General features: G+C 40.1%; 2 protein-coding genes across 5 annotated transcripts in view; both read right to left on the bottom strand.

Moving 5' to 3' along the window:
* ankrd12 (ankyrin repeat domain 12) overlaps positions 1-19,894 on the bottom strand; it is a 28,967-nt gene extending 9,073 nt beyond the window's left edge. Inside the window, exons 1-6 of one of the 4 annotated variants that reach the window (XM_056420708.1) lie at positions 19,756-19,894; positions 4,987-5,100; positions 2,837-2,987; positions 1,601-1,672; positions 1,104-1,244; positions 87-290 (exon numbers count right to left, since the gene is read on the bottom strand). In XM_056420708.1, the coding sequence (XP_056276683.1) occupies positions 87-290; positions 1,104-1,244; positions 1,601-1,672; positions 2,837-2,987; positions 4,987-5,046 (628 nt within the window). In that variant the 5' untranslated portion in view covers positions 5,047-5,100; positions 19,756-19,894. Of the gene's footprint in view, positions 1-86; positions 291-1,103; positions 1,245-1,600; positions 1,673-2,836; positions 2,988-4,986; positions 5,101-8,321; positions 10,027-15,467; positions 15,486-19,755 lie in introns of those variants that run through there. The other 3 variants (XM_056420710.1, XM_056420709.1, XM_056420711.1) reach the window with 3 other exon arrangements.
* A 1,674-nt stretch (positions 19,895-21,568) lies between these two features.
* ndufv2 (NADH:ubiquinone oxidoreductase core subunit V2) lies at positions 21,569-27,139 on the bottom strand. Its single transcript, XM_056420672.1, has 8 exons — positions 27,016-27,139; positions 26,127-26,189; positions 25,109-25,171; positions 24,489-24,605; positions 24,181-24,349; positions 23,094-23,203; positions 21,887-21,963; positions 21,569-21,764 (listed from the first exon to the last, which is right to left on the bottom strand). The coding sequence occupies exons 1-8, from the start codon at positions 27,055-27,057 to the stop codon at positions 21,671-21,673; spliced, it is 735 nt and encodes a 244-aa protein (XP_056276647.1). The 5' UTR covers positions 27,058-27,139; the 3' UTR covers positions 21,569-21,670.
* Between the last annotated feature and the right edge of the window lie 274 nt (positions 27,140-27,413).

Here is a 27,413-nt window from a genome sequence, read left to right on the forward strand (position 1 = left end):
ATACAGCTGCTGTGAGCTTCATGCCATTAATAGCCACCATACAGACAGTGAACTCTGTTAAACAATCAACTCGCGGGGCATCGTACCTGCAAAGTCTTTCATGTTGACGTCAGCTCCGAGGCTAATGAGGTCTTTAACTTGCTTGGCGTCGCCCCTGATGGCCGCCATGTGAAGAGGAGTCTCCCCTCTCTCGTTCCTCTTGTTGACCTTGTCCTTCTGTCGAGATGAAGCGCTGCTGGGGACTTTCTTCTGCACAGGGGTCGTTTGTGAGGGGTGACTGGGAGTAGAGTCTGGACACAGGAAGAGAGGAGCACTTAATTGATGCGTAGAGCAAGAGTGTGTCGCAGGTTGAACAGACAAACATGACGCGGCATACATTTTCTCATCCAACTCTTTCTTGAGCATATTTCCCAAAATGTCAAACTGGTCCTTTAACCCTTGTGTTGCCTTAGGGTCATTTTGACCCGAATCAATATTACACCCTCCCCCCGCCTTAGGATTAATTTGACCCCATTCAATGTTTAATGTCGGTGTTCTTTCGGTAGTCAACAAACAAACATAAAGTGCCTCACACTTAAACTTGGAAAACAATATTAATTCTAATAATTTTCTGGAGGTTTTAATTGCTGGCGTCAAATTGAACCCAAAGGGTAAAATATGTTAGTAAATATAAAGGTAACAGGAGGGTGTAATATTGAATCGGGTCAAAATGACCCTAAGGCAACACAAGGGTTAATGAGCAACGCATTTAAATGAGTAACCACAATGACACTTGAATGAGGTGCTTACTTGTGTCCTTGTGTGTTCTGCAGGTCACTGAGGTCAGTACTTGTTGTACTCCTATTATTTGCAGAAATATTCCCTCAACTTCTCGGGTTACATATTTGAGGGCAACAGCACAATATCACTGAGAAATTGTGCAGAACAGCTTTCTTTCCCGTTTAGCAGCTACTTCAAGCAGGACACATTGCTCTATTGCTAAACAACCATGAACTATTAGAAAGCATGATTGTCAAAATGCTCAGAGGCATGACTCATCCAACAGTAAATATACCGAGCCATCTTAAAGATGGTGGTTAAGGTGAGAGGGCAGGCACACTCACCTGGACTGTTGGCAGTCATCTGCATTAGGAGAGCCATCTGTTTGCGCTCCGACAGAGGATACCCAAACAAAAGGTTGGGAGCCTGGGACTTCTTGCCCCCAGACTCCTTTTTCACCTTCTTCTTCTCTGGCCCATCTTTTTCTGAAACACAACCAAGAAAGATTTTAGTGAACCGTCCAGCAGCAACTCTATTGTCACAGAGACACCGTTTTCCTCTTTGCCTTGTATCTGTTGAGAATGCAGAGAAACAGATGACAAGCGTTAGGCTTGAAAACGAAGACAGCATTCTCTGAAGCCAGCCAAGAGCCCCCCACCCCCACCACCTTCAGTCTCCGTCGGTTATTACCAAACACAGACATGCATGAGCTGTAACGAGGGCAACTGCAGGGCGAAAACACACACACGTGCATGTGTGTTTACAGCGGCATAGTGGCGCAAAAGTGGGCGACGTGACTTGGAGAGGACACGAGCGCTGCGAATCGGGCTGCAGCGTTTACCTGCGTATATCCTGCAGGGAGGCACTAATCTCTCTCCCCAGGTCTCACTCGACTGGCCTGGGTCTGAGTCATCTACAGTGCAAAGCAGAGAGGATGGTGAGGGGAGAGAGGAGGGAGGGGAGAGCAAGGGGGAGGTGGAAGGGTGGGAAAGCACTGCATTGACGCTCACTCTCTCTCGCTCACCCTCCTCCTCTCACATGTTCTGGAATAGAGACAAAGACTCCACGCAGAGATTATGAGTCATGGCAACGCAGGAGAGTAGATCCGACGTGTTCAGTGGATTAAAAACTTCCCTTATTCCGACAGCTGCGCCACACTGGGCCCAAGAGGAACAATCTAAGGCAAAGCCGCCTTCCATGCTAGTTTAGCTTTATAACCTGTGCAACATAAATTAAACCTTGGTAAATTCAACATTCAGGGTTTCTGTCTGGTAGGATGCTGCAGGACCACACAATGAAATGCTCTACAGAGGAGATGAAGGCATATTCAGGGGACCTTAAACAGTCTGTAAAACTAATTACTAGACTTCATTTGTAATTATGGCTCGATGATACACTAACCTACATTTAGTCATCTGGTGTAAACATACAGTTACAGGTCTAAATGACAGCAGCAGAGTAGTTTATTTACACAAGTGAGAGAGGTAAGATTGAGTGAATAGTTACTTCAGTGGTGGGTTAATTTAAATGCGTTGCCCGTGATGGTGTACGTGGGATTTAGTCGACGAAAACCACCCAGTGCAACATAATGGCTCATTGAGGTGTTTTTTTTGGTGACAATAATGGAGGTTCATTGCACAGAGGAATAAAGATATACAAGGCGTTTTACTACACAGACAACAGGATGTGTTAACATCACTGGCTCTATCCTTTAGCTTACAAAAAAAGACAAGACTGAAACATGGAGAGAATCTAGTTGTATGTTGATGAAGGGCTGAGAGGCATCATTTATTTTGTCATAAGACAGCCATAACTCAAACATAACTACATTTATAACCATTATTCTCTATATGTCCTACAGGCTTTTTCTCAAGACTTAAAATACAACTTGGAATATATCTCTTTATTCAACACAACCGGCCACAACTTCATCGAGTCTTTAGATTTTGATCCTGATGCAAACCCGTTGACCTCAAGAAAGCGTTCCCCAACAGGCCATCGGGAGGCAGTGTGAGGACATGGCAGCCAGCCAGCAGCATGGCTGCTGAGAGCAGGGAGGAGCAGCAACAGCTCTTACCAGTGTCTGAGTCTCGCTCCTCGGTCCGGAGCGGACTGTTCGTAAAGGAGAGCTTGCGCTTCATGGAAGACTTTGCTTTCCCTTCTTTCCCCAGCAATTCACTTCGGTCCAGCTTCGGAGTTTTGGTAAAAGGGGACAACTTGTCTTTGCTCTGTCAGAGGGGGGGAGGGAAACACATGTATAAAGTCAGGCATTTACAATACAGCAAGGTGTGGATACATGTGTGACTCTAGTGTGTGTGTGTAAACAATACAGTTGTTACAGTACATACACTGGGCAGGTCCCATTAAAAAAGCTTTGTTCACTAGCTTGACAAGAAAAGGGTTGAGCTTATTATGCAGGTAGTATTTCAGATGAGACTAAAGCTTCCTTAAACATGACACGAACATAACAACGTGTAGATGATTAGATTACAGGCTCGGTGTTGTGTTTCTGCACGATATCGTTTTGGTCCTTTAGGCAGCAGGTTTGCCTGCATGACTCAGTAAAATTCTTATTCCCAAGGCACCAGGGTCTCTGACAAGTGAAGAGGAACAGATCAGGAGTGACAAGGTTGTTTTTGGTCGTTTATCCAGAGAATAAAAATGCAAAAGAGAAACAAGTCTATTCTAATGGTACTAAGCTTATTGAAGTATGAGAATTTCCACAGAAGTGCTGCCAGTTAAACTCCTGAATTGGTATTGAATAATAATATACTTATTAAATTAATGGCATCTTCAATATATCTGAAAGCAATCTATGAGAAGAGAAGCTGTCCTTTATACTCATTATAATATGTCAACGAACATTCCACTCATACGATACAGAAAAGAAGGCTCGTGACATCTTGAGGATGACTTTGCAAGTTAAATAATCTAATTGAGTCTATAGCTCTAATTTAATGAAATAGAGGACTCAATGAACTACTTACAATGCGTAACACAAGGTATGCCACACTGAGGTTACATTTCTTTAAATGATCAGTCTGGGCTATAATGAGGCTAAAAACACAATAGCTCTCATTTCACAAGACAGAACACTTAATATGATCCCACATGCAGCTGCTATTTTCTTTTATAGGTATAATAGTTGTGCATGTGTATCGAGAGGCTATCTGTATCCTTTAAAAATACTAAAAGTAGAGCAGGGTTGGAGGAAAGGGAGGAAAATACTCCAGTTGCTGATTCCACAAGTGATTGCACCCACTGTATCAGGCCTCGACGTCACACCAGATGCATATGTATTATCACAACATCTTACAATTCTAGTTACTGCATTCTTGCACTCTGATTTGCAGACAACGCTTTTTCAGCTCCGGCACTTCAGTGAGCTGCACTTTGGTGCAGTAAAATACAATTTCTGGCATTAAGAAACATGTCTGCAGTGTTCTTTGATCTCAGTGAAGCAATGTGCCAGCTGTGCAAAGCTGGAGTGTCTGGCAGTGTTGAAAGAAGAGGAGGGTTAAGATGAGACACTTGAAACACTTCTGCCTTAAAGAAAAAGAAGACACATTATCTGTCATGTATAAAGAAAGAGATAAATAGGCAGTTTTTTGTAATAACAAGTTGTAAGGCGAGATAGGATATTGTTTAAATAAGTGGTGAATCACATCTGACCGCTGCCCTGTACAGCTGCGTGACTATTTCAGCAATTGTTGAACTGGTTGGAGAATGCAAACAAAAAAAGCAGTAAAGCTGCTTCATTATTTTTGCATCTTGTAGCAATCAATACGCCAAACTGCTAAGATTGCCGCCATTGTTTCATTGTATATAATGGAAAATTAAAAGTACTCAAATACAAGCACAGAGTTAAGATGACCTGAGATTCAGAACCGCTTCTAAATCAACCATGTTTTGTCAACGCCTGTTTTTAAGGTCAAGAATGAACTTCAAACCTCCATTTTTGTATGCCAACATGGATCAGAAGTCCCTAAGGAGCTAAAAAAAAACTGGTGGTTTGCTGGTGTCATGATTAAGAGCAAATGATTAATTCCTGACTTTGTATCGAATGTTACATATCTATATGGTTTGTATTCAAATAAGGCATAATTGTATTGATCTCTATATAGTAAAGAACCATTTGTTAAAAAATGGAAGTAAAAACATACAAATGTGGATCACTCCTTGATCAAATGTTGTTTTTAGTGCTTTTCTGTGTCTGTGTTGACATACCTTCTTCCCCGCCTGCTTATCCACCATGGCTCCATCTCTGTCGCTCCCAGGTTTGGCCATGGTGCGGCGCCTGACTAGCTGTGACAGCTACAGCGCAGTAGGATCATCATGCACCTGGAAACCCAAAACCGCAGCAATTAGAAGGATTTTTTAAAACTACATTACAGTCGGGTGTCCCGAGTGTTTCTTTAGACTTGTCGTAAACATGCATCGACACTGGCAAGAACAGGAGGCATGTTCAAACACAGTTAGCGTCAGAGACTGTTCAGAGGATAAGCCATCAGCGAACGGAAACAAGAGTTCTGTACAGAAAAATCACTTCAACCCAGAGAGGAGTGGAGGAGCATCGCAACAAATGACACGGCGACAAAGTGCAGCTCAGCTGGGTCCCATGATCGTCGTTAAGTGGAACAGTAATCAGGGATTTCTATTTAAATTTAAACTTCTGTGGACGCTGATTTCTTTTTTTAAAAGGGAGGAAACAACGACACACGGCAGCATGAATCACAGCTTTAGGGACGTACGCTTCTGAGAGGAAAACATCCCTCCTGCATGTTTCTTCACGATAGTCGACTCATCAGTGTAACCAAGCTCCAGTGTCAGTAGCAGCACATGCAGCAGAGTCAATGGAGGCACAGTGAATGGAGAGAGTTTAACACTCGTGTCAGTTGTCGTGTCACATGAACAGAGACGTTTTGAGTCACGAGATCCCCTTTCAATGAACTATCCGTGCTTCTTTTTTTTACACTCTCACTTACATCCTCCCATCTGACTTCACAGAAATGGCTTTTCTGGAGCCCAATGGAAGTACCCAACAGTAAACTCAATACAATGTCACTTACGATGATCTAAGTACAGTGTGCCATTGCTTGAATGGATCACGCTCTGGACAGAAACATTCCTATGCAAATGCCGTTTTAAAAGAAATGGTGCTCTTTTGGGGTCTTTTCAAACATGACATGTGAACAATCTAAAAAGACAGAAGGTTACTGTTGAGTTTGGCCGAAAAACGGCATAGTCTCATCCCACGTGAGCACTTTGTGACGGAATAGGCACAATAATTGTCTGCCAGCCAGTAAACAGCAAAGTAAAAAATGGTATTAAGAAAAAAACCGAACACAATTTGATGTTAATGATTCACATTGAGTGATCAATTTGACCCGGACAGACGTGATCACTGTATTCGGACACGGAGAGCAACTCTTACATTGTGAAGCAGCAGCCTCAAAAGGAATGGGACAGCCTTGTTACGCAACATGCTTCCCGTGACAACTTTACCACAATCTATAAAAGCACGAGCATGACTCTTTTGGTTTGTTTTTTAAAGCGTTGCACGCCACACGACTTTATGTGCAGCACATCAAGATTAGCAATGGGGTTTTGCTGTGCCAACCAACGTAAGATGGAAACAAATTCTTTGAAATTTGAAAATCACAAATGTAAGTGAGGTACTTAAATTACAACTAAGACAGAAGGGCTCACAAAGTAATGTTGCACAGTTACTGAACTAAAAGATCTTGCATACGACTTAAGAATAAAACATGCATGACCCATCAGCAGCTGTCCACAGTGCACACTGCAAAAGGATACGCCTGATATAGCCGATCACAACCAGGCGGCAACCATCGCTTCTGACGAGTGAAGCCGATGCAGAGAGAACGCACGCTTTAAGACACGCGTCTTAAAGCGTGCGTTCTCTGAAGCAGAGTACGCTTTAGGACGCGCTTACTGTGATTGACAGGTTGCTGTTTGTACCGGAGCTGTACGCGGTGTTTCTACGTCTCTCCTCTGCATTCAAAATATTGTAACTTCTATTTATTGGTTGTAAAAAATAATGAACATTGCGACAACTGTTTTACAAGATGGCTACGGCGAAATTGACAAAATCAAGGCTTCATAACAGCAGTACACAAATCAATGGGCGACCTAACGTCCACTTCTTAAATTCCTTTAACAAACACAGCAGTCAGAAAGCCTCAAATCACGAGGGGGAAGAGATCCGCACGTTGTTATGTGAAAGCCACAAGTCTTTCAAGTTTAAGCAGCTGAAACACGACACACAAGAAAAAAGCGTTAACAAAGCAACCTCTTTAATGGTTGACGTTTTTAAATGTATGTCCAGTCTAGTCTCAGTTTAACTTCGACTTGGTTGTTGTAATGTATAACGCTTTGATGAATTGTTCAGTTTGAATCAGTTCAGTAACATGGAGAAAGTTTGTTATGGAATTTGTTTAACCGAGTGACGGTCCTGTACCTGATCCAGTTTTTGAGAAAATGAATGTTATTTAATAGTTTTATATATTTTTTTATAGTTGGACAAATAATTGTATTACAATTTTCCATTAAAGAAAAGTTTAAACAAATGTGATACTGACAATTACTTTGTTGTATTAAATTAGAATTTGCAGAAATTGGAAAAGACAGGTCAGATTAAAAAAAACATTTAAAAAAAAGGAGAGAAAAAATAGCAATCTAGATTTCAGTGACTATTACCGGTAGAAATAAGCAATAGTCAAGCTTTTAATACTATCACCATACTACCAATAACATGGTTAAATCTTTAGACACCATGGCACATTTAATTATTGGCCTTTCCAGGTAGGTTTCTATTCTACTGGTTTATAGCAGTTTTAAATATATTATGAACAACAAGACTACATTTTTCAAAAGGAGTCCAACATTTTATTGTTCAAGCACCTTTCTGACTTTTTCAATCCCAAGTAGCGACAGACAGCTGTGCTCTCCGCTGAGCCCAGTGAGAGGGCCATCATTAGTCAGCAGTGAGCGTATGCAGCAGCATCGTCATTCAGGCAGCTGAATGGGAGAATTGAGCAGTGAACGCGTTGCTGTAAAGAGGCTGGTGGGGGGTGTTAACGCGGTAGACACCCTGGGACCAGACCAGAAAACAAACGCTGACAGGACTCCAATCTGACCCAGAGACAAGGCGACGAGGGTGTGACTATAATTACAGAGGTATGTGGGCCCTCGCCAGTGTGGCAGTTTCATTCACTGCCACTTCATGAGCAGCTTAGGGCTGAAGAAGCCACGGCAAGCTTTGCCATTAACCGTGGGCTGTTTGAAGTTCAGCTCCAACTCTGTCTTGATGACGACTTCGGCTCAGAGACGACGGCTGAGATTAGTTTTAAGGATGTTAATAATAAACCATTTAACCGACAATCAATTTTGAACCCCCTTCTTTCAATCACAAGGTGACAAGCAAGACACTGGAACTTGGGCGTGGCTCTCGAGGAGTTGTTGCAATTATTCACCAAAAAAAGGCCTCAACTGCTCACAATATGCACGGCAACGTTCACATCCATTACGTTACTGCTAACCTCATACTTCACACATCCACAGCTGGCCGCCGAGCTTGCAATACACCGGCAGAAACCCCGACCGAGTATGTCGGGCAGACACCGAGATGACAACCGTGCAGCTGAACTTGGAGACTTGCTGGGAACGTGTCTGCATGCGTCCATGACGATGCAACATCACGGCTGCCACCTCTCCAAGACGGGTTGGGGACTCAGTTTCCTGTCCTTTGCATAGATTGCAGATGGCGGCAAATTAAAGATTGAATTTACAACCAGTGAACGGGAGTGACCATACTTAGACGGCTATAGTAGCGACCTGTCAATCACAAGGATGCCAAATATGACTTTTTGCTTGAATTTAAATGCAATAAACAGATAAAAAGGATACAGAAATTCTAAATAGTTGAAATTCCTTCTGTTAGATCTGGATGCAAGAGGTCAATTTAAAATGCATGTTTTCTTAAATGGTGTTAAGGTTGATTAGTGATAAGCTTTGCCAACATCATACCTGCTCTATAAACACTCTGAATAGTGTCATCGGGGAATAAATACGGGAGCAAAATCTTTTTTACCACATGGAGTCTATGGTTCATAGGCAGATAAATATATAGAATTGTTCTGTTTTTGTATTTACATACCCAATTAGTTTGACATTGAATCGCATATGGTTAAAAGCATCGCCAGCAACATTTACCTAACCCACCTAATTCCAATGAAGCAAATGCATAACTGTGATGCATCTGATTAAAATAGGTAATAAAGATAATAATTAGTTTGCCACCATTATTGTTAGACTATAATATACTTCCCTTGGTCCAGGTCCCGGTCACTGAAACCATGTAGCCACATCACTGTTTACAGTTTAGTGCATGACCAAAACATAGCGGCCATCTGGGCTGGTGGTCAATTCACTTTTTAGATTATGAGACTTAAAAATAAAAACAAAGTTTCTGAATTATCTTCTTCAAGCCTGGACATGACGACCACTTGTAATTAAAAAAAGGAACGAGTCTGAATTTTGTCGACTATGAGATCCCAAGTGAAGTGTGCTGGCTGCACTGCTGGTTCCTCTGAGACGCAGATGTCTCTGTATTTATTTATAACCCGGTGTTCCTGCTCTTCAACTCCACTGGTTCCTGACTAACAACAATAACAACCATTTCCCTGTCGTGCTGGAGCATGTTGGCCCTGACAGCAGAGCGGCCGCTTCAGTGCGTGTCCTTGCGTGAGGGTAGTGGTTTGAGGGTTGGGGCTGTGGTAAAGATTGTGGTGGTGTAGCTGGGGTAGATGAAGAGCACTCACACACACACACAGTATAATAACCTGATCCGCAGACTGCATGATGGGACAGGGAGGGAAGAGTGCTAAGAATAGTATGAAGCCTGACAGAGAGTGCAGAGTATGCCGCCGCCACCACCAGCAGCAACATTACTCCACTCCAGCTCCCAGAGTACTGCCTGCTGTGAGAGAATACATGCGCTCTCCCCCGGTCTCCCATGTGGCTGTGCACACACACAAAGGAACAGACTAGAAAACAAGCTCTCAATGTGTCACTGTATACTAAATGTTATAGACCAGTAGAAATAAATATGTCAATTCTTAAGTTGAAGATAGTCCGATTTTCCAACAACAGGAGGCATGCCAATCCCGCAACATGCTCAAGGAGAGGCGCTCCGCTTGCTGCGACAGTAAACAGCGGGTCACGTGGTTGTCGTCCTGTGTGCTGTCGGGCTAAATGATGGGGGAGGTCTCTCTCAGCTGCGCATCCACTCCCAGCCTTCGTCTCCTCCGACTACCTAATGAGGAGCAGGACAAAGCCAGATGCAAAGGCCTATTACTGAGACTACAGGAGGGGCAGAAGAAAGACACACACACACACACACACACACACACACACAGAGAGAGTTGTGTGCCCTAGAAATGTCCAGTCCAATTATTTTCCCAGACAACCCAAAATAAGATGATAATCTTATTCTTCAACATGTCAGTAATCCAAATGATTGTTAAAATTATAAATGATCCTTTTAATCATATGAAAACACCAAATATATCCCAGCTGATTTATTCTTAATGTTTTTATATATTGAGCATTTGATTTGTATCCATTAGTCAGAATAAGTAAGCAATTATAAAACAATAAATCAAAAGAACTGTTAACTTGTGTCTTTTTTTTGGTATTAATTATTAAATCGAGCAAAAGATGAATTTCATAAAATAATACTAGATTAGTTCCAGCCAAAATCCAGCAGCAATATGTAACCCAGGCTAGTCGTCTTCATGCTCGTTACACTGTGCATAGCGTAGACCAGAGTACCTCGTAAAACACACTAACCTAAATTGCTTTCAAAAATATACAATACAAATTTAAAAAGCACAAAGGGCTTATCTGTTAGTTTTATTCCCTCCCGTCTCTGGGTCGTCTGAACTGATTTCAACATGGATAAACAAAGAGCAAGTGACACTGGATGCCTCCAGGTGTCGGTTCAACTCTCAGAAGCCTCACGAAACACACGCCTCCTCCAACCAGGCTGGCCCTCGTTCTGGTGGTTGTTTGGTTGCATGAATGAGTCAGCTCTGTTCCTGGGAACGGTTGGAGAGCTCTGCTTCTACCTCACCCACACGGGAACGCATCGGGTATCATTGCCAACAGTGGCAAGTAAATGCCAAAACAACTGCTGCTGAAATTCCAAAGAAGCCGTAATTGTTATGAATATGGTTAAAGAAGACAAACATCCTGCATTAAAACTTCCCATGAATGAGTTTTCATTATGTTGTCACAAAAAGGGTTGGCATTCCCAAACAGCAGGATGGTGAACCCCTTCATAAAACAAGGGGATGGGTACATATAGACGAGTTGTGCAGATAAGTCATCGGGTGTGTCAACAACTCGACTAACATTTGTTATAAAATGATAACTTGAAGTTGTGGTTCAAGCTGTTATTTTCCTTGCAGGCTCTTGTTCAGCGTGAAGAGATGATGAGTAAGATCGACTAGAAAAGCTGGAGCCTCATCGGTTGTAACTCCTCACAGCTTTAAGTCCCATGCATGTTATCCTGTGGATTGGATCTGACGCCGCGTCACACAGGTCCTTCCCCTCTGCTGTGCCCTTGAGGCTCCTCAAACCAAGCAGCACCAGGAATGCAAAAGTTATGATAAGTTCCCCTCGGCACCAGTATAAGACGTGTACTTGGTTTCGGAGTGTTGTCGTACATTATAATCTCTCATCACGGCAACAGTTTCATTGCAAATCAAACAGACACACTTCCTCTTGACTTCTTTGAACAAATATTCCTTTTCTGAAATGTTCTACACTCACTTGCTATACTTCGTTTCTTTGGTTCTGCCATATTTAGTCATCCACGGCAAAAAGAAATCTTTGATTCCTTTAGTTTTTTTGCGGAGAATCTGCGTTGTTGAAGCCAGTAGTCCACCTAGTGGTGACCCTAAGAACTACAATACACTCAAGTGCAAGTTTCTTGTGTGGGCCATATTCCAATATTTCTTTAGAATTTGCTGCGGGACAATAAAACAATGGCCATACTTTGGACACACCTGCACTAGCCCCTTTCACATGGAATGAGGAAGTCACATTTAACCACCTGCTAAAACTGTAAAAATGTTCACTTGATGAGGACCTGTTGTCACACAAATAGCCCAAATGGTTAACTCCTTGCCCAATCGACCACACTCTTACAAAATACTTTCAGGACACCAAATTGTCGAGCTTAATTCATAATAATCCGAGCATTGAGCTATAATTCACTGCGGGTCCTAAATGTGTAATATTATATAAGATTGAGTGTTGAACGGTTTCACAGCCTTAGCATCACCTAAAAGCTTTCTGAAAAACAACAATAGCCCTAACTAGGGGGAGGCTCCGGGCATTGCTCGCACACAAATTAAAAGACTCATAAAATAGCCTAATGTTTGTATTCGAGGCCTAAATGGGGTTAATTTACTGGCGGGAGTGCCAGGCTCAGCCCACTGAAACACACCCTTTAAAATTGGTCAGAGAGTCCAAGAGTCTCGAGAAGCCTGCCGCCACAGCTCTGAATGTGTAATGATCAGATGTCCAAGCAGCGGACAAGAACAATGAAGCCTTTACTGATGATTTTGTGTTAAAAAGGAGGGGAGGGGGGATTTGGGAAGAATTAGAGCAAAGGTTAGGACCGAGGCATTGGTCTTGTTCTTATTCCTACCACAGTGCCACGCTCACATGACTGGACAAAACACTTTGAAGGGACGGTCAATCTCACAGCAGCAGTTAATGAGTAGAAATGGAGAAACCGAACTCAAAGTTAATAAATGACCATAAATAACATGTTTATTTCATTTGGAAACAACAACAAAACTTCTATTTCTGAAAAGCTGTTCAAGCACCAATAAAGCACACATGTATGAAGTCCAAAAAGTTATTTAATATCTTTTGCAGTTAGATATTTTAAGAAAAATTACTTTTGTCATCTTTGTCACTGCCCATATGACTAAAATAAAAACCCATCTCTAACAAGGTGTCCCCAACCTACAGGGTTAAATATGAGCAACTTGCAGGACTCACTCAGTCATAAAAAAACATGGAGGGAAATGCTGTTAGTTCTCATAACATTCAAGAAACTAGAACGGGCACTCGGTAGAGCGCATACCTTCGCATTTCACAAGATTGGGCATTGAATTATGAACATTTTGGCATTAGTTGCATGCCAATTGGACACAAATGTATCGTGCTATGGTAAAAAAAAAAAATGTTTACCTTTCCATGACCTTGACCTTTGACCCGATTGATCCCAAAATCTAATCAAATGGTCCCCGGATAATAACCAATCATCTCACCAAATTCCATGTGATTCAAGAAGATTTGACCTGTTCATGACCTTTGACCTTGACCTTTGACCCGACCGATCCCAAAATCTAATCAACTGGTCCCCGGATAATAAACAATCATCCCACCAAATTTCATGCGATTCGGTTCAATACTTTTTGAGTTCTGCGAAAGATTTTGACCTGTTCATGACCTTTGACCTTGACCTTTGACCCGATCGATCCCAAAATCTAATCAACTGGTCTCCGGATAATAAACAATCATCCCACCAAATTTCATGCGATTCGGTTCAATACTTTTTGAGTTTTGCGAATAACACGCATACAAACAAACAAACAAACAAACAAATAAATAAATACACGGCGATCAAAACATAACCTTCCGGCATTTTCAATGCGAAGGTAATGACTCCATCTACACCCGTCACCTCCTGTGAAGCTTGACGAGATGTTGATCCGATCACAAGCGTGACACAGCTCTGCAACGCCAGACTGAGCCTCAGAGAGGCCACGTGTTCAGGTTCACACAGCATATCGGTCTTCAAACTGAAAAGAATATAGACCGGTTTAGCTTGAACTACCGGTATTGATAAATGTATCAAAATTATCCCAGGAAGAATTGCCAATTAACTTATTGATGAATCAATGGATTGTTTCAGCTCTTCTTTGGTTAATATGGGTTATACTTTAAAATGTGTCAGTCTCAGTCTTAAGGAACAGGAAAGGAGAATACAAAATATTCTCTTGCTAGTGTAACAAATGATTCACACAACAATTTCAAGCCACAACCAGCAGCATTTTAGAGTTAAAGTATGAATATAGTCAGTGCTGAATCAGAACCAGCCTATTCATATTGAATTTAGGGTTCTCTAGTATTACATTTAAAACATGAAGCTGTGTGGAGTTAAAGGACATGATCGCAGGGATCAATTCAGCTTTCTCACAGAAGCGCAACACTTGATTCCTGTTTTCTGTATGAGGCATGAAAGTATCTGTATTATAAAGATAAGACCTCGGGTATCATTTATTCCAACTGCTCCTTACACTAATATAAAGAATTACAGAAAATAGACAGCCTGACCACCTTATATTTAACGCTCATTTCAGATGTACAAGTGCCCTCCTTGTTTATTGTGGTATCAGATTGTGTGTTGATGTGATTGCAAACACTGGAAAACATCCATCTATCTCAACATACCAACTCTGGTCTAAATATCGGTCGACAAATAAATACATGACGTTGTAACTAATGGACTGGAGGGGAGAGCTTCTACTGCGACACAGCTGCACCCACCAGACGTATTAAGTTGTTAAGTAAACAAAGCCACTAAGGGACAACTCCATGACAACTTAAGGTTGCTCTGAATCCATTTTTGTATATTTGTCAATGCTTTTTGTGTTTTTTTGTCAGGAGGGAGAGCAAAATAATTCTCTTATCTGGGAATAGCTAAATGTAATACTATTTGGGAAGCAATTACACCTACATTGTGCAACAATTATATTGGCTGATGCAAACCCATACTCAAAGTCAAATGATGTTTCAACATTTGTTAATGACGGATCATACAGACATTACCTACGCTGTTGTCATCTTTTCAACCGCTACCTTTTGTCGCTGTCAAATGTATAACAGAACAAACGGTGATTTATTCAGCCTTTATCATAGCACTGAGCTCCGGGTGTGTCGTGCAACATGTTGATTGTTTGGATAGTAGCCAGGCTGCTAGCAGGAGCAGCTAGAAAACCAAACCAGGAGTTACCAGGAAGCCAGGGCCAGTTGCTAATGATAGCTACGCTATCTATCACAAATAAATAGCAGCCAGAAACAAACATGATTAATGACTGTTTTATAATCTAAAAAAAAGAAAAGGTTTTCTTAAAGGTGGCCTTTTAAACAGAGTCGATGTGAAACTCACTCAAAGCTGTTTTAAGGCATGCGAAACCACACGAGTAGTGAACCATCCCACTGGAAATGATTAACAACATTTGACAATGTTTCCCAAACGAGTCACGCCAAAAAGGTCAGGTAAATGTTTGAGGGGGGAAATGCAGAAAAATGGCCCTGTGTATTAAAAACGAATTAAACTATTTTGCAACAGGAGGGTTCTTGGCCCTCAGAAAGCATAGTCACTGTAAGAGCCAGCGTAAACAGGATATGATCGCTTTCTTTGGCACAAGTGAACTGAGAGCAGTCCAGCAATGAAGAACGCAACCACATGCTCATTGTCAAAGTGTCTTCCACACTCCCTGCCGACGACAATCAATGCACACAAATTGTTCTAATGGCTTACTCGTGAAAGGAAACATCGAAATGACAATTAGTAACATAGAACGTTGTATGTTACTAACCGTATTTTCCCTCTGCATGTGTGGTGCTGTGTTCTCCAGCATGAAGGTCACAGGGTGGATAATCAGGAGTCGAGATACTGCACTCAAAGTGTCAGACAGAAACAATGCTCGACACACCTTCAGTTGATGGTAAAGACGAGCACATGTTGTGTAATCAGGCTTTGCCCATTTCACACAAACACGCAAACAAACCCACACATGCTGCTGGGCCTCTTGAGACGCAGACACTACAGAGTCAACTATATTTCTTTTAAAAAAAGAATCATGTTTCTTTTTTATCGCACTGGTATCCTATTAAGTATGCATACAGAGAATGAACAGTATATAACTTCCTTTTATCATCTAGTGTGAAAGATTTTCCAGATGAAGTGCAATGGGGCTCACACAATAGGAAATGACCTGTACACCACGAAAGATCTTAATTTATGTTATTTAATAAACATTTCTATTTTTTTCAAGTTAGATAAGGATTAGTATATTGCGTAAGACTGTCTTTAACATTCAATTGATCTGCGTTAATACCCATAGCACCTCCACCTCATTGTGAAGGTCACATTGTTACCTCTAACACCTCTTATTTTCCTTTTCTTAAATTACTAAATATACCATCCTAGAATATGTGATACAAACACCTTTTGCCATCGACATAGCCATCAGTCGGTGGAAATATTCAACAAAGTATTGTTGTGCTTTAAAAATAAGGCCCAAACGCATTGTGTCTGATCTCTCCATCCTGAAAGAGAAAAATCCTAAAGCAGAACACAAGGGAATACTTTATGTCCTTACATAATTGGTCCTGCTTTTCAATGCCCTATTCTTTAACTAAGAGGCTTAAAGTCTATTTACAAAGGCTATAGTAGACATTGAAAGGTTTCCCAAATTACATATAAAGTAGGTTATTTTTTACCAGTGTTTATCAAGCCAGAAAATCTTTAAATGGTTCATAAATAATTTCACAAATGTGAGATTTCATTGCGACTGGACATCAGGTTGTTAAGAATGTGTTAACGGTACATACTTCACATCAAACTGTCCACTATGCCGCTCTTGGGGCTGTATTTGTTAACGGGCATCTTGGTTGTTTTCACACGATGTACCTCTCCGCTTGGAGGAACATTGGCTTGGACTGCACATGTAACTGATGCTAGAATACTCCGAACACATTGCAAGAAACTGTAGTTATATAATGTAATATAAATTACTTTCCATATGTGATTTTCATAATACAACCTTTAGCACAGTAGGACTTACTCAATCTCAGCTACATCAACATGCGATGCATCCTCAAGCTGTATCAAAGCGACTAGGTTTGGTTTTAATACACAAAATGTTTGATACTTTTACGCCGAGCGTCCCCACTACTACGGCGTTATAGACGTTTGAAAACGCAGCTGACGTGGTCTTAGTTTTAAAACTCCAGGGCTTCGTTTGAGTCTGGACGAGAAGAAACGGAGACCTCTGGAAACAACGTCGTAGGCACCAACATCCATGACTTGATTGGATTTAAGGAGCTCAACGTGTCCTTCTGATTCATCACGGCACTAGAAAAAACAAACAGCCCTGACTATCGAGCAACTACCAGTGGTTAATTCAACATGGATAACGAATTACAGGAGTTGCTGGCCTTGTTGTCTATGCCGGCAGCTGTTATGTATTTCAATTCTGCATTTTATAATGCTACTACCGCCTAAACGGCAGGAGGCATGTTATTATTCAGGCACTTTGAGCAACGTGTGCAGAAGAGTACTGAGCCCTACGGAACGGACATTTGAAGACCTGGTTTGTGGCTTCGAGGAGGCTGAAAGACATAAAACAGAGGACTTGTTTTTCCCATTTATGCTTATTTTCTTCTTTACCACTGTTTGGAAGCTCACAAAGAAACTGTAAACCAATAAAAGCATAAATACTGCTCTCCAATATGATGGGGACTTCATTGAAACATCTGGCAGAGCTGGTATATGAGAAATGACAACGAACCCGAGGATAAATGAGCAATAGCTGTGTTTCCACAAAATTACTTGGGCCATTATCTAGTAAAACATACATTATTAACTGTTCATATTTAAAGTGTGTGTATGTGTGTGTAGAGAGTCTTGTAACTAAGTTTTACAGATACAATAATACTAAAGCAATCAATCTGCTTCCTCTGTAAATTGGCAAGTGCATGCCCAACGTACGTGAATGGTTATGTGATATGCGTTTTTCTAGGGCTGCAAGTACAAACAGACCTTATTTCAACATCGATGCTAAAATACTCACGTGGAAGGAGATGTTGCCTTACACCTGCATTTTAAAACGAAAGTGTATAATTTGCCTGGCGGTATTTATATCCATTCTTATGTCCTTTTAATTTTGGTATTGTGGTTAAATATTGAAATACTTGCAGCACAAACTTATCATGGACACAAAAAGAATACTTACTGAAACGTACAAAAAACTATACACGTACTACTTACTCAGCAAAACCCGCCCCAACATATGTTATGTCTTACTATGTCACAACATAGATTGAAGTTTTTCTCTCTTCAATTATCTCAATTCCTGTTGAGTTGTAAAAACAAATAAATATCAAATTTACAATATTTTTCCTAAAGCACTTTGTAATTATAGCACCTGTTTGTTTCCTCTTCATGGAGGTCTGAATTTGACATGTAAGTCCTTGACAAGTATTGTCAAAACACGGAAAACTGAAAGTCAAGCTCTGTTGTGTTCAAACCCTCATTCTCACTGCCTCTGTCAAACGATAAAATACTAATTAACATAATTTCTAAAATAGGCTCCCAGAGGAGCATGTTTTTCCCCCCATTTATAAACATATTTTGATGACAACATAACTACCTTGGCATTAACTGAGTTCATTAAGATAATAATTTTGCAATCATAGAATGTGTTCCTATTTATTGTTGACATGAGCCTTTTCTTCTTAAGCATAAACATGTGGTCATCAAAAGTAGAGTTCAGCGACAGACAGGCAAACGTTTCCTTTGTGATTACAACATATTTTTTAAAGCATACAAATTAGAAGCCGCCACCTTCCTTTTCCTGGCCGTACCAGAATGGTTGAACATTTGCATGCTTCCATTGCCTTACAAAAGACAAATATTTCTCACATCTCAACATTTTTATTTAGCATCCTATGTGACTAAAGTGTTTACAGTTTAAATACTGTGCAATGTTTGGCTTTTTTATTATTATATTGTAGACATTCGGATTTATGCAAAATGTATTTTTTACGCTTTGGCAAAATATTCTTCTCCGCTCTCAATATTAATAGTATTTGAATAATAATAATAATCATTAAATTATGTCTCAACAACATATCTCTTGGGTATTTTCATTTCAAAAGGTCGACGTTTTGTTGGTTTTCAGCGGTCGCCGCACTGACAGGCAGCTTTTGTGTCAGGCAAACACACCCCCAAGATGTCACAGTCGCCGGCTGGGAGGCGCAAGCTCCTGGTTATCAAGCTATGCAAGTTCCTTGAATCCATAGCAAAACATAACTAAGCTACACATGTACGCTAGATTTATAATAGTCAATAATTTAACAACTGCGCTGGGTGTAAACAAACGGTGGCGTTTAGCTTATATCACTGCAGACACCACCCACCTCACAGTAATGTCGCTCCGTTCTTGCTTTCAATGAATGCACAGACATAAATATGTTGAGCGCTCAAATGTTCAACTTAACTGAGGTTCCTAAACACAACGAGCTCCGGTTATGACAACGTTACGTCCTGAAATGCGTCGCACGTGTAAACGTGTGGTGTACCGTCACGCTGTGGCCAACATAAGTAAAAAACTAAATCTAAGTTTCACGTATTAAATTGAAATATTTGACACGAGAGCACAGCACAGTCTGAGACAAAAAGCCCGCTGCAGACCCTCCGCTGCCCTCACAACGTTCCCCCTCCCCAGCGCTTAATCTAGCGAGCTAGCAAGCTCGTCTCCTGCCCGACACAGCCTCGCTGACTGGGGCTAACCCAGCTCACTCCGTTCCGCCCCGACATTTTCCTATCGGCTTCACTTATTCCCGCTTCCAAGGAGGCAGAGTTTCTAAACGCAGAGAAGGGCGAAAAGACAGTTGGCGAAGTGTTATATGCGTGTAACACACGTGGCACGCGACTGTAACGAGCCCACGCAGATACATAACGCTCCCTTTTCGCACGCAGTTTACTTCACGTTAGCTTACCGTTAGCACCCTCGCTGTAGCCATATGGCTAACGTTAACTAAACGTTAGGATTTATAGGATCTCAGGCAAGCAGACAACAAACCTTGTTTTCCACCTACCTTCAAACTGGGTCACACGTATCCCACGGACTCATTCGGGTTCTTCTATGTGTGATATATTGCGCAATATAAACAGTTAATTCCTAAATATTGGACCTTAACCGTAGCCTACGGCTGTGTGACGTTCATCGCTGGGTTTGAAAACATCCCAGCCGTTCGTCACTCGTCCTCTCCGAGAAAAGCCCAGCGAACATGCAAGCGTCGTTTTCATTGGTCGAGGAGAGTCACGTGACGGTGTGAGCCGCACGGAGCTTAAAAGGTCTCTGTCTGCTGGATAGACTATAGATGGGTATGTGTGGAAACGATTTAACTCGTTGTTTTATCGACGCTGTGAGTAAATCCCCACCTTTTACTGTTAGGAACATTCTCCGCGTTTTCACCCTTTGTCAGCTAGCGGCTCGTGTCACGTCTATTGATGAGTATTAGCGTGTGGATTTTTTTGACGAGAGGGAAGAACAGTAATGGGCACTTGACGTCATCTTTTCCGCTGCTGTGTTGCGCTTAGTAGGAACTTTCTCGAAGATCACGGCGGCGGTTTAGAGGAGTGGTGGTTTCCGTCTCTCATATGAGCATGGCTTAATAATTTTGTGCCACTTTAATCAAAGCGTGAATTCGGCCAGTTTATAGGCCCTAGACTCATTGTATCGGCCAGCTCGGAATTGGTTGCGCAGTCATATTTGCATCATCGTGTATGTTGCGCGCATGCGTCATGGTGCACAATATTATATGTTGCAGAGCAGGCTTGAAAGTCACGAGAGGAACCCGGTGTGGGGGAGGGGCACCGGCTAGACACGAGAAAACGCCACCGGGGCAGGATGGAAATGTCAGGAGCAGTTGTAGGGAAAGGGCTGTGTGGAGAATTATAAGCTTAAACGGATTAACTTTGAAGATATATGGTATTCATGAATGAGTCAAAATGTTAATTTAACATGACTAACTACATTTTGACTTCTCAAAGTGCTAATTTATGGTCCAAGTAATTATATTTGTATTAGTAAGACTTAGTAGGATAAGGTAATTTTGTATTCTCCAATTAATCATATCCACATTTCATAGTTTTGGATGTTGAACATGCATATCATTTTAATAAACACTAGTTGAAACAAATTCAAGATAATTAAATCTGATTGAGTGTGTCTAGTGATAATTTATATTAGAAACATGTATTCATTTACAAATTTAATATTATTTTTGGATTATAACAAATGACATTTGGTAGCCTTGAATAAATTGTAATAATACATCTGTAAAATGTATTCAGTCAATTTAGGATGTTATCAAATGATTTTGACTTTGATTTGGGAATTCTGAACAGAAATACATACTTGGATGTCCTCTTTTTTTCTTCTATTAAATTATTTCAATTTAAGTGAATGTACTGGTTTGCACACATTTAATGTGCCACACTTGGACATAATACATCTACATGACTCTTCTAAAGGCATTTTAATGTGCATGTGATTGGTAGTCAAGTGAAACCCTTTATGAGCTGGTCAGAGGAAGCGACATTTTAGGTTTAGTTAATTGTCAGCTAGGCTAGCCCAGTGCACAAAATAGTGTTATTGAATTAAGAAACATTTCTAGAACCCTGAAAAGACATGTCAGAATATTAATTCTGTAAAATACCAGATTGTTCAACATGCCAAAAAATTCTGACAGGTATGAGACTCTTACCATCAGTCGTATGTATTTATATTCAAAGTACTACTTTGCTACACAGGCCAACTTATAAATATATAATCTATACCATTAATTTAGTTATATTACCATGTCATTATTAGAATCCTATAAGTGACAATATGACACAATTAGCACAGGTATGAACAGTTTATTTACACAACATGTTTGATTTAACCATATTATCAACTTCAGGGACAAGTTGCCTTTAATAAAAGCAGATAGTGACCAAAAAGGTCTACAGGTCTGGTCTTACACCAAAGCCTGGCCCTTTAGGAGGCTCTATCAGAGAGGTCAATCCACCTGCAGGCTCACAGGAGAAACGCCCGTTCCTGTAGAAAAAGAAGAAAAAATCAGTCAGTGCACATACTTTCTTTTTTTTAAACGACAAACAAATTTCCTCCATCAACCAGAAAAATATAGATTAATTAATTCATGACGATATTGTATGTACCTGGGTCCAGGTGGTGGGACTCTGCCTGCTTTAAGCTCATCAATAATGTTATCAATGTCCTTAGGTAAGAGGTCCTCCTGGAAACAAGAAGAAACAGGATAAATGAGAAGAAAGCCAGATAGTGCACCGCTTTTTCAATATTACAAGTAGTTTATGCCGATTATAGCTAATTTAAAAAAATGATTCAGACATATTAAAGTAGGTTTTACACTGTCAATTAAAAAATAGCAGACTTACGACACAATAACCTTATAAATAACAATCAGATATGGTAATAGTCTGAATGTTCATGTACTACAACAGATAATGAAAATGTCTGTGTTGACTCCCTTTTTAAAGAGAACATTATGTTCCTTAAGTCAGTTATAAAGTAGTTACAACTGTGCCAAATAATTGAATTGAATTAAATGAATACATTAAACCCAGGTAACCAAAGAAGCGCTGGTGATGCTAGACAATTTGTATCCCCGACCAGAATCACAAGTACCGATGGTCAAACAATATTTCAAATGGTTAAGTTACAAAATTATTTTCTTTTTTAATGTGCATTAAGATCGAATTAGACATTTACATCTCAAAATAATCGTCATGTGTGCAGCTACACTAATGTCTCCTCAGTGCTGCAGCTCTTTCCATATGTAGAAGCCAGAATCACCCCGACACATGTGATTATCTACAAACCGTTTCATCTTTAATAAAACCAAATCCATGCAACTGGTGATAGAATGATTCCAATACTGAATGCACGTATTTCTAAGTGCCAATTATTCTGAAGCACCTTACACTTCTGCCTGCAATGATCACAGCTCAGCAATTTTAGGTGTTACAGAAAATTCCTCCTTTCTCAGCCACATTTATTTGAAAGGGCTCATTTACTTTTGCTCAGCTTGCGATAACTTAACTTCTCATGGCGATTGAGTGCAGGATAGTTTCCGATCATGTCACCATAACTCCAAAAAGCCAGCTTTTCATATTATATCTGGCTCCAAAAATGAATCTTTGCACAAGACAAAGTTGTTACTCAAGCCATATTACTTTTCATTTTTAAATGATGGTCTGCCATGGCTAACATTCCACTCCTGAAAAAGGACTGAGAGGTGTATTCCAGACATTATTTGGAAAACTCAGTTCAGGCTTTAACCTAATTTAGTTAATTGTGATAATATTCAGACAGGAGGCCGTCTGCACAGAGTCGTCAAATACTCACATAATAGTTGTCATTGATCTGGATCATTGGAGCATTCACACAGGCACCCAGGCATTCCACTTCGATCATGGTGAACATCTTGTCTGGGGTCGTTTCTCCAACCTTAATAGCTTTGGAAAAAACAAATAAAGACATGCTTTACATTGACCTAATGTTTTCTGAAAAGTTGCAGATTATGTTACAGAAACAACAAATACATTTTACTCAAGCAGTGCGACCTGACATTACACCGCTGTAAGGTGAGTTGTAACCAATATAGCCTCATTATTTGGTTGATTAAATGAACAAACTAGTATGAGGATGCTCTATTAAATGCTCCACAGACTGAATCAGGTTAGCAGAAGTTGTCTCTCTTGATTCAAGCTGATACATCTTCTTGTTTGCTGCTACAGTTTACTGTCATTTGAGTTGCAGAAACAACTATACAGGACTGTCTCAGAAAATTAGAATATTGTGATAAAGTTCTTTATTTTCTGTAATGCAATTAAAAAAACAAAAATGTCATGCATTCTGGATTCATTACAAATCAACTGAAATATTGCAAGCCTTTTATTCTTTTAATATTGCTGATTATGGCTTACAGCTTAAGAAAACTCAAATATCCTATCTCTAAATATTAGAATATCATGAAAAAGTATACTAGTAGGGTATTAAACAAATCACTTGAATCGTCTAATTAACTCGAAACACCTGGAAACATATTTTCAAATGTTTGATTTTGTTTTGCTGTTATAAATCTTTTTTTTTTACTTGGTCTGAGGAAATATTCAAATTTTATGAGATAGGATTTGAGTTTTCTTAAGCTGTAAGCCATAATCAGCAATATTAAAAGAATAAAAGGCTTGCAATATTTCAGTTGATTTGTAATGAATCCAGAATGCATGACATTTTTGTTTTTTTAATTGCATTACAGAAAATAAAGAACTTTATCACAATATTCTAATTTTCTGAGACAGTCCTGTATATTTACACGTTTGTTCCCAAACTGTTTATCTCTAATACACACAATAAAAACATTTTTTAAATGGCATCTGACTTTTCATCTCTTCATTGGTGCCCCACCATAAATGGAAACTGTCTGCCTTACCCAGTTTGTTTTGGAGGGCCTCCAGAATGCTGTCTGAGTTGCAGAGCATGCAGGGGGTTGTTGTGCAGATCTGAATGAAGTATTTTCCCACGGGTTGACGCAGGAACATGGTATAGAATGTCACTACTTCATACACTCTCATTGGAGCAATTTGCAGAACCTCAGCAACCTGAATGAAAACAAATACGAGTGTCATTGCACGACACATAGGACATGGTGTTGTATGGCTTTTCATACATTGTTTTTGTTTTCAACAATTCAATTGGCATCACACAGCTGTAGAACAATTTGCAGAAGAAAAACGGTGCCTTGTTCATGGCGGAGATCGGGAGCCATCCGTGTTGCCTCTGGGCTACATCCAACACTGGGATGGTGGCTGATTGCTTGTGTCCAACGGGGTACATTGAAATGATCGCCTCAATCCTCTACAAGGGATCAAAGACAAAAAGGGAAAAAAAGACATTTGACCATAAATATGGAGTTGCTGAGGATAAAAATCGTGGCATTTATCGTTTCTACTTCAATAATTAGGCCAATTTTAAATGATCTAATGTTCATACAAAATAATTACGAGCACAGATATTTACAAGAGTTGCATTGATCCTGTTATATAGATTGTCATCAGCTTTAAAAATGTATGTCCAGCTGAATATAACTAAATAATAATTGTGTTATCTCTGTGATAATGATCAGGTGCTCAATTTACTGTCCATTAAAATGTAAAATAAAACATGGATCACATTTCAGCTTTTTAGAATGAAAGAAAACATGACAATAAATTGTCTGGCTGAAACAAGAGAAGCATGAGAAAGCCAGTTTCACTAGTTTGACTTGTTTATCTGAATTTGTATTTCAAGCACAGACAGGAAAATATAAGATGTTGGTCAGTGCTTCTCCTGAAACCGCTCAACACAGATGAGAGCCGTACCTTTTTGTTCTCCTCGGTGAAGTCAAAGGGAGTATCTGCGTTGTTGTCAGGAGTGTCTCTGTGCTAAAAGAGAAATACAAGTTACATTTTTTATAAAAGAACATTTAGTTACAACAGTAACATTGCATATTTTTATCAAATGTATAATTATCCTTAATCATCTTCAAATTACAACATGTATCAGTCAGTTTTAAAAATGTGGGGCAAATACTTTTGACTGAATTTTTTTTTTATATTGGACATGTTTATGATACCTCAATCAATATTATGGATGCTGTTGTTTTTGTAACCAACAACCACCGCCTTAATGCAAGTAACAGGCTTATCTATAGAATTTAATAAGATCTGATGAAATATGAATAACCCATCAGGGCCACATGGTAAAACAGATGCTGCTATCAGACGTTGAAAAGACTCAGCACGGATAACAATTATTTGGGCTTCTGCACACACTGCCCCCTTGTGAGCAGCAGATATCCTTTGTGCAATTAGGAAAAGGAACAACTTGAAATGTAATGGAGTTTGAAGTTAATGTTCAGAAAACAGCATACACAACTTTTAAAGTGTTCAAAAACAAGTCAACCAAACGGACTTCTCCAATCACAGATTCAAAACATCTTTACTATCAAGGGACAATGAAACCGTGGCATGTTTCCATTACATGACAATATCACATGTGATGTTTTTGTGCACAGCATGACTAATAGGCTCTGAAGGCAGCTACTGGGATAAATTAAGAGCTTTTGGAAACTGACACCTTTGGGATTGTTTCAGCAAAAATAGAAGCACAAACATCGCTGAATCATGCATTGATCACATTTCTACATTAGTTTTATTGGCTTAAACTTTTACAAATACTATGACCACCTGTAAATAAAAGGTACATACAGTCTATAACTCAACTAATTCAAAGCACTATCGCCAGTGAACAAATTAAGTCTGCCTACACTACACTGGCTACACAGTTCCCAACTTATTCTGCACATTTCTTGACTTTGGCAAAGAAACTGTAACTCACCACGAAGATGCCACCGGCTCCAGCGCGTGCAGCAGACTGATGCAGACTCCTGACGTGTCTGGCCTGCACATACAGACAAAGAAGTCAGATGAAAATACCTTGAATGTGCGACTTCATACTTTAACATCCCAAGAGAGTCTTTTCTGAGAGCTCATCTCCCTTTAGCAATCTGAAAGGGCTTGAAAACTAAAAGTGACAAAGTAGTGATGTTCTCATTGTCTACCACAGAGACAAAACACATAAAGACCTATATTAAACATAATTAAGAATACTTTGTATAGCTAGAGAGTATTTGGCATGCTGTACATTTAAAAAACACAATTATTATAGCTAGATACATCCTTGATTTACTAATTTGAAAAGCAATAAGTCAGTCATCAATATAAATGTAAGATGATCATACAATTATTATAAGGTTATTACCAGTTCCTTATGTCTAATTTCTATTAAGTCCACTGAAACCAAACAGTGGAAGAATCTTAGCAGGAACCTCAACTTAACATATACCACACACTATGATTTACGTCAGGGGGTCTTGCATGTCGTCCCAAATAGGAAGGAGAGTACCCGCAATGTGTGAAATAGCTAACGCTAACTACAACATCGAGCGAATTACGGCTACGTGTTTTGAACTTATTCTAATACGCAATTGTTCATGTCCAGACAAACGTGTCCTTTGAATTGCTAAATACGTCAAACGATCACCGTGTAAACGTTTGACAGCAGTTAGCGACATTAGCTCGCATGCTAGTGTAACCCAACGTTACTTCACGCTAGTTTAGCGGCCTCCGCTACTTGCCCTTGTGAGGAGTCATAGCATTTTACTCCAAGTTGTTCAAAAGGGCATTTACATTTTCACCCACAGCCATAACGAACATCATAAACATACCGTCTGCGATACTGCAGAGCGAAGTGCAGCAGCCAAGAACATCTTGGGGCTTGAAGTTTGGTCCCAGTGTGTTAGCAAAAGGACAGGACAGCAGCGGCTGACATCAACACAAGCGTTTCCACGCTCGATTGATAGGGTCTGGCGTGATCTACTACGTCAGACGTCAGTCGCGAGAGAGCTGAATCGATCCCAGATTGAGATTTGAGATAAACATCAAATGTTGCCCGCAGCCATTTGGACATTTGTTATGTAACCTGAATGGCGGTTCACGTTGCTAGCGGGGCAGCGTTTACCAGGGAATTAGATACACAGTTGTACTACATATTAAAATAATTAAATGCTCAAATAATATATGTATATATATTTACAAATTGTTACACTTCTAACACTAAACAATG

This window comes from Pseudoliparis swirei, chromosome 8, assembly GCF_029220125.1.
Source record: "Pseudoliparis swirei isolate HS2019 ecotype Mariana Trench chromosome 8, NWPU_hadal_v1, whole genome shotgun sequence".
NCBI classification, from domain to species: domain Eukaryota; kingdom Metazoa; phylum Chordata; class Actinopteri; order Perciformes; family Liparidae; genus Pseudoliparis; species Pseudoliparis swirei.

Bases quoted from the DNA above. Each gene is read 5' to 3' on its own strand.
- ndufv2 (XM_056420672.1), bottom strand. From the start codon at position 27,057: ATGTTCTTGGCTGCTGCACTTCGCTCTGCAGTATCGCAGACG. The intron at 26,190-27,015 runs GTATGTTTATGA...CTGTATGTGCAG, and splicing joins GCTCTGCAGTATCGCAGACG to GCCAGACACGTCAGGAGTCT. The intron at 24,606-25,108 runs GTACGGCTCTCA...GATCCCTTGTAG, and splicing joins TCACCGAGGAGAACAAAAAG to AGGATTGAGGCGATCATTTC.